The sequence below is a fragment of the Triticum urartu genome, chromosome 4A, assembly GCF_056163025.1.
Source record: "Triticum urartu cultivar PI428250 chromosome 4A, HENAU_Tu73, whole genome shotgun sequence".
NCBI lineage: Eukaryota > Viridiplantae > Streptophyta > Magnoliopsida > Poales > Poaceae > Triticum > Triticum urartu.
Genome location: NC_141876.1, coordinates 26,816,971 through 26,827,532, shown reverse-complemented (window position 1 = coordinate 26,827,532; position 10,562 = coordinate 26,816,971). Strand labels below are relative to the sequence as shown.

General features: G+C 45.0%; 1 protein-coding gene across 1 annotated transcript; it reads left to right on the top strand.

Annotated features, from left to right (window-relative positions):
* Nucleotides 1-6,095: 6,095 nt before the first annotated feature.
* On the top strand, nucleotides 6,096-8,986 carry LOC125550382 (uncharacterized). The gene is made up of 2 exons (XM_048713372.2): nucleotides 6,096-7,209; nucleotides 7,380-8,986. The coding sequence occupies exons 1-2, from the start codon at nucleotides 6,234-6,236 to the stop codon at nucleotides 8,690-8,692; spliced, it is 2,289 nt and encodes a 762-aa protein (XP_048569329.2). The 5' UTR covers nucleotides 6,096-6,233; the 3' UTR covers nucleotides 8,693-8,986.
* The last annotated feature ends 1,576 nt before the right edge of the window (nucleotides 8,987-10,562 follow it).

The window sequence follows — 10,562 nt, the reverse complement described above, 5'->3', positions numbered from 1 at the left end:
CGAGTCCCTCCTACCTACACAAAGCAAATAACTCCTCGCAACCAACGCAATAAGGGGTTGTCAATCCCTTCACGGTCACTTACGAGAGTGAGATCTGATAGAGATGATAGACAATATTTTTGGTATTTTTGTGATTAAGATGCAAAGTAAAAGTAAAAGCAAAGTCAAAAGCAAAGAAATAATAAAGTGATGGAATATTGATACGATGGAGATAGACCCGGGGCCATAGATTTCACTAGTGGCTTCTCTCAAGAGCATAAGTATTTTACGGTGGGTGAACAAATTACTGTTGAGCAATTGACAGAATTGAGCATAGTTATGAGAGTATCTAGGCATGATCATGTATATAGGCATCACGTCCGAGACAAGTAGACCGACTCCTGCCTACATCTACTACTATTACTCCACTCATCGACCGCTATCCAGCATGCATCTAGAGTATTAAGTTCAAGAAAACAAAGTAACGCCTTAAGCAAGATGACATGATGTAGAGGGATAAATTCATGCAATATGATAAAAAAAACATCTTATTATCCTCGATGGCAACAATACAATACGTGCCTTGCTGCCCCTACTGTCACTGGGAAAGGACACCGCAAGATTGAACCCAAAGCTAAGCATTTCTCCCATTGCAAGAAAAACCAATCTAGTAGGCCAAACCAAACTGATAATTCGAAGAGACTTGCAAAGATAACCAATCACACATAAAAGAATTCAGAGAAGATTCAAATATTGTTCGTAGATAATCTTGATCATAAATCCACAATTCATCGGTCTCAACAAACACACCGCAAAAAGAAGATTACATCGAATAGATCTCCACGAGAGAGGGGGAGAACATTGTATTGAGATCCAAAAAGAGAGAAGAAGCCATCTAGCTACTAAATATGGAACCGAAGGTCTGAGGTAAACTACTCACACTTCATCGGAGGGGCTATGATGATGTAGAAGCCCTCTGTGGTGGATGCCCCCTCCGGCGGAGCTTCGAAACAGGCCCAAGATGGGATCTCATGGGTACAGAAGGTTGCGGCGGTGGAATTAGGTTTTTGGCTCCTGTTCTGATCGTTTGGGGTACGTAGATATATATAGGAGGAAGGAGTACGTCGGTGGAGCTTCGTGGGGCCCACAAGGGTGGGGGCGCGCCCTAGGGGGTAGGCGCGCCCTCCTACCTCGTGCCCACCTCGTGGCTTTCTTGACGTAGGTTCCAAGTCTCCCGGGTCATATTCAGTGAGAAAATCACATTCCCGAAGGTTTCATTCTGTTTGGACTCCGTTTGATATTCCGTTTCTTTGAAACTCTGAAATAGGCAAAAAACAGCAATTCTGGGCTGGGCCTCTGGTTAATAGGTTAGTCCCAAAAGTAATATAAAAGTGGATAATAAAGCCCAACATGGTCCAAAACAGTAGATAATATAGCATGGAGCAATCAAATATTATAGATACGTTGGAGACGTATCAGTCTTCACCAGAAATTTCATCGCAATCACAAGTGGGTCAAGCGTCAATTTGGCTCAATTCTTCAGAACATGACTGCCACTCAGAATACTGTGAAGAAGAATCACTATTATGTGCATGAAATCTTTGATCGCACTTGGGCTATACTTTCTCATCTTTATGGTGATGAAGACCTCAAGCAGATGGACTTTCAGCAGAACTTTGGCTGGTTACATCCTCATTCAAAGAAATTCAAGAAGGTCAAAGTTCCTTAGTTGGTCACAAGTTCATTTTCTTCATTGCCTGAGACGGATGAAGCTGAGGATCTCGACGACACAGCGGCGGACCCTACTCCAACAAACGACCCCGTCAACGCTGGCGCTCCCCCACCGACTTCAAGCTGATATTCTTTGGGGCGTTAGTCCTCATTTGTCGTCCCTTTTGGTCATTTGATGAGAAAGGGGGAGAAATTTGAGTTAGTCTTCAAGTGGGTCTCTATATATGGGTTGTTTTTCTTTAAGTTACAACTCTCGTTCTTCTGAGGTGTTTGTTTGACGAGTTGTAAACTTAAGTCCGATGGTGGTCTGATACTTTTGAACTGCTTTCTGCTTGCTTATTTCCTCAAGTACCTTAATGCACGCATGCAGAATTCCGTCAGACACCATTTTCCTTCATGCATTTCTCCCCCTTTGTCATCAAATGATGAAAAGGGACTTCTCCCGTGTTGATGGGGAATGGGTCACATGACATTGTTCAAGGTGTCTGTACGATCGATCCAAAGTTCACTCCGGGGAAGATCGTGCACCTGGAGAACGTTCATCATGTGCCCTCCATCAATAAAAATCTTGTTAGTGGTTACCGTTTATGTCGAGATGGTTTTAAGTTGGTTTTCGAGTCCAATAAAGTTGTAATATCCAAGTATGGACAATTTGTTGGAAAATGCTATGAGTGCAGAGGCTTGTTCCGCCTGTCTTTGTCAGATATTTGCACTAAAGTTATTAATCATGTTTGCCACGATAATGAGTCTAATATTTGGCATTCATGACTTTGTCATATTAACTTTGTTTGCATGATGCGGCTCGCCAATATGAGTTTAATTCCAAAATTCACTAATGTCAAGGGCTCCAAGTGCCAAGTGTGTGTGCAAGCTAAGCAACCTCGCAAGTCCCATAAGACTGGAGAGGCAAGAGACTTGGCGCCACTAGAGATTATACATTCTGATCTTTGTGAGATGAATGGAGTGTTAACAAAAGGTGAAAAGAAACACTTCATGACGTTGATTGATGACTCCACTAGATATTGTTATGTGTATCTTCTGAAATCAAAAGATGAGGCTTTAATTTTTTTCAAAAAATATAAAGCTGAAGTAGAGAACCAATTTGATTGGAAAATTAAACGTCTTAGGTCTGATCATGGTGGAGAGTATTTTTTCGATGAATTTGATTTGTTTTGTGCGGAACATGGTATAATCCATGAGAGGACACCTCCCTACTCACGCTAGTCAAATGGGGTGGCCAAAAGAAAGAACCGAATTCTAACTGATTTGGTTAACACCATGTTAGACACATCGGGTCTCTCCAAGGCATGGTGGGGGGAGGCGCTAATGACTGCATGTCATGTCCTAAATCGAGTTCCCACAAAGCATAAGACCATGCCTCCATTTGAGAAATGGGAAAGGAAATGTTTGAAACTCTCCTACCTACTTACAAACTTAGACCAAAAACTATGCATTGTGTTCTTCTAGGCTATGCTTCATAGCATTAGCTATAGATTGTTGATAATAAAATCTGAGTTATCCGACATGCATGTTGGTACAATTATGGAGTCGAATGATGTGACTTTATCTGAGGACATATTTTCTATGAAGGATATGTCGAGTACATCAAATCAGGAGATACCTACTCCATCTAGTCAGGAATTTGCTGTAATTACTGAACCCACCATTGCCATGGAACACGTTGAGAATCCTTTGGATGATGATAATGAAACCCTTGTAAGGAGTAAGAGACAAAGGACTGCAAAGTCCTTTGGTGATGATTTCATTGTGTACTTCGTGGATGACACACTCATGACTATTTTCAAAAGCCTATACATCTTCTAATGCTAACTACCGGAAGGAAGTTGTCCGCATCGAGATGGATTCCATCTTAGCTAACAGAACCTGAGAAATCACTGATCGTCCTTATGGGTGTAAACCTGTAGGATGTAATTGGGTGTTCAAGAAAAAGCTTAGACCTGATGGTACGATTGAAAAGTACAAGGCACACCTTTTGGCCAAGGGTTATACCCAAAAAGAAGGTGAAGACTACTTCGATAATTACTCACATGTGGATAGTCTGACCACTATTCGGGTGCTACTATCACTGGCTGCCTCACACAGTCTTCTCGTTCATCAAATGAATGTTAAGACGGCTTTCCTCAATGGAGAGTTGAACGAGGAAATTTACATGGATCAGCCATATGGTTTTACAGTACCTGGTCAGGAAGGAAAGGTGTGCAAGTTATTAAAGTCTTTATATGGCCTTAAACAAACTACCAAGGAGTGGCATGAGAAGTTCGAAAGAATATTAACTGTTGCAGACTTTGTTGTAAACGAAGGTGACAAGTGTGTGTACTTTGGGGCGAAGGGGTTATTCTTTGTCTGTATGTCGATGACATACTAATCTTTGGAACCAAACTTGATTTAATTAAGGAGGTTAAGGATTTCTTATCTCGTTCTTTTGAGATGAAGGATCTAAGAGTAGCTGATGTTATCATAAACATCAAGCCGTTGAGACATGAGAATGGTGGGATTACACTGCTTCAATCTTACTATGTGGAAAAGGTCTTGAGTCATTTTGGGTATAGCGACTGCAAGCCTTCTTCAACTTCATATGATGCTAGTGCGGTGCTTCAAAAGAATCGACGGATTGCTAGAGATCAACTGACGCCGTACGACTTGTCTCGCGAGGGGCTTCATTTGGAGAGGCCGATCTAAATTTCTTTTCAGGGGTTTCTATATTTATAGGAATTTTTGGCGTCAATTTCACGCCGGGAGGGTCCACGAGGAGCCCACAAGGACGGAGGGCGCGCCCAGGGGGTAGGGCACGCCCTCCACCCTTGTGGAGGCCCCGTGGCTCTTCTGGCCCAACTCTTTTGCTTCAGGAGCTTCTTTTGGTTCATAAGAAATCACCGTAAATTTTTAGTTCATTTGGACTCCGTTTGATATTCCTTTTCTACGAAACTAAAAAATAAGGAAAAAACAGAAACTGACACTGGGCTCTAGGTTAGTAGGCTAGTCTCAAAAATCATTAAAATGGCATGTAAATGCATATAAAACATTCAAGATAGATAATATAATAGCACGGAACAATCAAAAATTACAGATACGTTGGATACGTATCAGCTACCAACTTCTAGAGATTCCAATATGACCACATATGAAGCAAATATGAGTGAATCTACAATCTAAAATAAGTCCATGTACGCGCAAAATGCCAATGACGGGCGACCTCCATGGAGGTTGTTTTAAAAAATAAATCGAAAAACATATTTTGAAGTTTCAAAAAATTCTGAAACAAATCATACATGTTTACATGGATGTATTCTATATGTGTGTAAATTTTGAAGATAAAATACATTATGGTGAGAGCTACACAAAAAAGACAAATCATGATTTTCAAAGTGATGAACAGTGCAAACACTGTTCACTATTAGAATTGCAGGATTTTGTCTTTTCTGCGTAGCTCTCATCATAATATATTTCATGGTAAGATTTATATACATGTGGAATACATCCATATGAATGTGGACAATTTTTTTCAGAATTTTTTGAAACTCCAAAAATGTAATTATCAGATTTTTGAATATATCCACCTTCATGGAGGTCTACCGCCAAAAGCGCTCACTCTTCCCTCAAAAAAAAAAGCCCTCACTCGCTCTATGTAAACAGAGAAATATAAGTAAATCTACATTCCAAAATAAGCATATATGTAAGGTGCTTAATATACTCGCACCCATTACTATCTATATGCATTAGTCTAAAATCCGACGGCCAAGAGGTAAGGAGCCTGGGCACCCCAAATGGTTATAATGCATTTGAAAAGAAGTTAAACATGTATATAAAAAATGTTTCTGATGTATACAAAAAAATGTACAATGTTTATGTGAAAAGTATACATAAAAATATATTTAAAAAATGTTAATTATGTGTATAAGAAATGATAAACATGTATATAAAAATGTTCCCGATGTACAAAAAATCTACAATGTGTATATAAAAAGTAATTATAAAAATACATGTCTTAACAAATATTAATAATGTATTTGAAAAATGTTAAATGTGTATATAAAAGATGTTCCTGGTGTATAAAAATATATACAAATGTACAGACGCAAGCACTCATACATACGCGCATACACTCACCCTGTGAACGTACACACGCACATCTTACCTCTATGAACACCTACGAGAGATTGAGCCGGCATATCATCCAACCATAGTTTGGTTCGCACATAAAGAATGTCGCTGGTGTATTTGAAAAATGTTGAAAAGGTGATTGCAGAAGTTGAACAAACAAATGGGCCGGCCCACCTTGCGTTGCTGTCTCTGTATTTTCGATTAGCCCATCCTTAGTGCCGCAATTCGTTTCCGATAACCCTAACCCTAACCTCTGGAAAATTCCCCACCACCCCAACCCTCCTCTCGAAAATTCCGCACCACCCCGACCCCGACGCCATCTTCCTCCTCTCGGAAGTTCCCCACCACTCCGACCGCAACCCCTTCTTCCTCCTCTCGGAAGTTCCCGACCACTCCGACCAATGGGGCTCTCAATTTCAGTCTTCCGCTCGCACACCGCTAGCCTTGACGCTGACGAGACGGCGCCGCCGCAGCCATGGGTGCTCGTGCCGTCCGTTCCCGCGTTGGTGATTGCATCTGGGTTTATGCGCTCAGGTACCTACCGAGTTCCCGTAGATCATCCGTTCGTGTCTGCTGTGGATTCCTCCGGATTGCTGCTGTGTTCCTCCAACTACATCGCGGACAACCCCAGGCAGTATTTCCTCTGGGATGCGGCGGGGCACACATCGTCAGAACTGCCTCAGCCTGATCCCCTCAAGGTTGGCCACCCCAGTGGAATTGGTCTGCTACGCAAAGGCACTGCTGTGCTCGTGGCTGACCTCCAGAGAACAGTGGATGGGCCTGTACTGTGCTACTGGGAGGCTGGGAGTGATAGATGGCTGCTCAAGAGACCCTCAGGGTGTTCTCCTAACTTCGAAATTTCTCATGGAGTTCTTTCCCACAGAGGAAGGCTTTTCTGGTTCAACCTTGCAAAAGGTATATCCCATTGTGACCCGTTTCTTGATACCCCTGTGCTGTGCTTCATAGCTCTTCCGTTGGATTGCGAAGAGTGCAATGATGGTGGGTTAGATGAACTGGCAAGGCGACGCTGCATCAAGTTGAGTTTAGGACAGATATGCCTCATTGACATTCAACAGTTATGGGATACTCCTGCTCTTGTCATGTGGTCGATGAACCTTGCTGATGAGGGAAGTCAATCAGACTGGGTCCGCACCTATCGTGTTCCTCTGTGTGATGTATGGAGTGGTTGGGAACCTCCGATGCTCAGCCTTGTCCACCCGTATAATCCGAATATCCTCTATCTTTCCAACGGTCTCAAAGTAACTGCAGTGGACATGCTTACAAGGCGCGTGATTGAAGTGCAAGACTTGTCGACGGGCTCCTCTTCGATGATACACGCTTGGATTTTGACTCCAGAGCTGCAGAAGCACATAAAAGGTATGAGACTCCCCACATTAAAATGCATAGTTTGTTTGATGTTGCCAGGTGCAAAATTTGCTTTCCAGCTTATGCTTGCTGTCTATATGCAACTCTGCGCCCGTCACTTGAACATTCATATACTGTGGGTAATTCAAATTTGATAATCTGTTCAATCACTTCTATGGCAGGCTCAGGAAAGAAGAGTGTGCGTATCGTCCTTGGTGGAATGCCAATGCTGTCCCGACCAGTGAAGACCCAGAACTCTCCTCATGAGTTGTCACTGGATTCCTGCCCTTTGAATCTTGATATCCTTCTCGAGATTGTAAAGCGATGCAGCCTCACCTCGGTTGTCAAATTTGCTCTTTCCTGTAAGCTCATCCGCAGGAACATATCAAGCCGTAATTTTCTTGGGCAGCTGGGCCGAGGCCGGAGGTTCACCTCATCAATTTACCTTGGTCATTTTGAGAATTACTGCAGCCGGCTGATTACTAGACCACATTTTATCCCGTCACCACTGCCCAATGCTGGGGTGCTGTCTAGAATGGTACATTCATCTCTTATGGAGGAAAGGTCCATCGGTAGCCTTATAGATCTGACGGTGGCTGGAATTCATGCTGGAGTCCTGGTTCTGTCAGATAATGTTGATCCAGAGGTCTGTCTATGGTGTCCACTGAAGCGGTATTTGGGTTTTGCACCTCAAACTAATTTAGCCCGCAAATGTGGTTGTATCCTGTCAACCGGAACCAATGGAGGCATGGAATTGATGCTGGTGAAAGCCCGCCCACGGCTTGGGGTCATAAGGACAAAGATATTCACTCCCGTGAAACAAGATTTTGCTGTTGTGAGCCGCCACGGCCGGCCTCCGCTGTCTGGGGTGTGGGGTCCTGTGGTTCACAGGCAAATCATCGGGGATCGCTCCAGGAATGTCAAGCCCTTTGCATTTCCGGTGGTTGTTGATGCAGCTGCTCACTGGCTGTGCAGGTCTTCTGGAAAGTATCGTGTACTGAAGATGCCAATCAATGACACTAGCATGCCATCATATATCCCACTGCCTACCACATGCTGCTCGACAGTTGATTACCACAAGGACACACTACTACTTGTGTCAGCTTCAGCAGATGGGCATGTTGGTGGGAGCGACCAGGGAGGGCTGCTCGGGCTACTGTCACTCGATGCCAAGGGGATCACGGTCTGGAGTTCCAAATATCCCACAGGCTGGACACAACATGGCACCATCTGCAGAGATAGGATCATCCAGTGTCTTGATCTTCCATACAATATCCAGTTTTCTCTTGAATGGTGCTCGGCTGAGAGTGGGGTCTTGGCAATGACTGCACATGGCAAAGGGCACACCGCTGAACGTGTAATCTTCAATTTAAACACATTGGAGGGGGGCCACAATTCTAGGCCCGAGGGTGCTATAAGAGGTCTCAAGTTACGGGCAATGTGCCCGTATGAGGCTGACTGGGTGGGTGTTCTCTCAAGTTTGAAGATGTTGTGAGAAGCTGCTAGGGCGATCAACGTGGCTATTCAGGAGTTTTATGCTCGAAAGCCTGGATGGCTTGTAATGTTTTGTTGCTTCTTCTTGATGGTTGTGGGAATGACCAGGCCTGGAAGTGTTTACATTCTTGGTCGGCTGTGTTGCCATTCCTTGATATCGTTTGAGTTTTGAGCCATAGATTTTTGTTCTTAAAACTGTGAGGAGAAATGGTAATGTGGTGATGACTGATGGTTCCGAGTTGTTTCTGTTGAGATTTCGGATTATAAGTTTCAACATGTGCTTAGTTTGTTTTCCTGGTTCTTGGTTAGATTTCTCAAACTAATAGTAGTTCTTTTCTTCATGGATCTGGAATCATTACATGATGAATCACTTTCTGGCTTGTTAATTGGTGTCCGAGCTTAATGTGTATATTTTATTTTCATGTATTTTTAGCAAAAACAGTATGCTATGTAGCAAAATCAGTATGTCATGTTCTCTAGCAGCTGTGTTCCTGGGGTTGTAGGCGGAATGGCAGAATGTTTCCTATTAGAATTGTCTTTTTTGTTGTTTCCTATTAGATTTAACCAGTCGTGTTTCTTTTTGCCGGGGAAGAGTGGGGGAGAGAGGGGAAGTGGAGTATGTGATCGCGGGCTCACAGGAGCTTGTTATCTGTCACGTCTAGTATGGCTTTGCGATTCGTTGTATTGAATACCTCTAGCAGGTTGTGGGTCCACCTGGAACAGATGAATCGATATATATGTATCCAGGAGTTTTATGCTCGAAAGCCTAGATTGCTTGTAATATTTAGCTGGTTCTTCTTAATGGTTGTGGGAATGCCCAGGCTTGGTAGTGTTTACATTCGGGGGTGGCTGTGTTGCCATTCCTTGCTATCTTTTGAGATTTGAGCCATAGATTTCTGTTCTTAATGCTTGCTGTGTTGCCAAAACTGCGAGGAGAAATGGTAATGTGGTGATAACTGATGGTAGCGGCAGTCGGCTCAGCACGGGCCAAATCATTTCAGTGGAGAAAAAGAAATGGGAGAGCGCCCCCCACCCACGCTCCGGCGGCGCGCCACTCGGGCGGCCGCAGCCAGCAACGCTGCCACGGCTGTCCTGCTCCCTCTCCGGTCAAGCCCCCCCTCCTCGCCCCGGTTCCCTCCGGGCTTCCCCACCCTGGGTCTGGCGCGCGAGCGCCTCATGCCAGTGTTCCCGCAGCTAGCTGTATCCAGCCCAGATCTGGCCTCCACGCCGCGGCGGCCTGCCTCTTCGGGCTACTCCATCCCGGAGGATCCGGTCGTAGTTACTGCCCAGCAGCGCCAGGTCCCATCTGCAAGGTTCGGTTTGCTGACGCTGAAGATCTCCTGCTCCATCCTCCTCTGCCGAGCATTCAGGGCGCTCCCAAGCCTTGCCTCAAGCCGAGGTCGTCCATGGCCTTCAATGCTGCGTAGATGGAGTCGCGGGCTGCCGCTTCCTCGAGCCCCGAGCTGCAGCAGGCGCCTTCACTCGAGCCGTTGGTTGTGGATTCCAGCTCGGGGGCGGAGTGGCACCTAGTTAAGGCGCTGTTCTGGTGGCGAGCTCTGTCGCCCACCCACTGCAATTCAAGACGACGGTCCTCGCCTTCTTATTCCGCTCTAGCCAGAGGGGCCTTCGTCAAGCACAAACACAGAACTTGCCACAAATGCCTGGAGAAAGGCCACAGCAAAATTGACTGTCGAGACCCATACAAATGCCTGCTCTGTAGAAGAAGCGGCCACCGAGCGCGGCAGTGCTCTAGTGCCTCGCCTCCACCATCTTCGCTGGGCTGCAGCCCGCCTCCCTCAAATATGCCGGTCGCCCCACCCGCTCCCTCAACTTCCCGTGGCTCTGCTGCCCCGGGCCAACCCGTCTCCGCG

What these genes read in the sequence shown, in the direction of transcription:
- LOC125550382 (XM_048713372.2), top strand. Translation starts at nt 6,234, where the DNA reads ATGGGGCTCTCAATTTCAGTCTTCCGCTCGCACACCGCTAGCCTTGAC. An exon ending in GCTGCAGAAGCACATAAAAG is followed by an intron (nt 7,210 to 7,379) that starts GTATGAGACTCC and finishes CTTCTATGGCAG; the next exon opens with GCTCAGGAAAGAAGAGTGTG.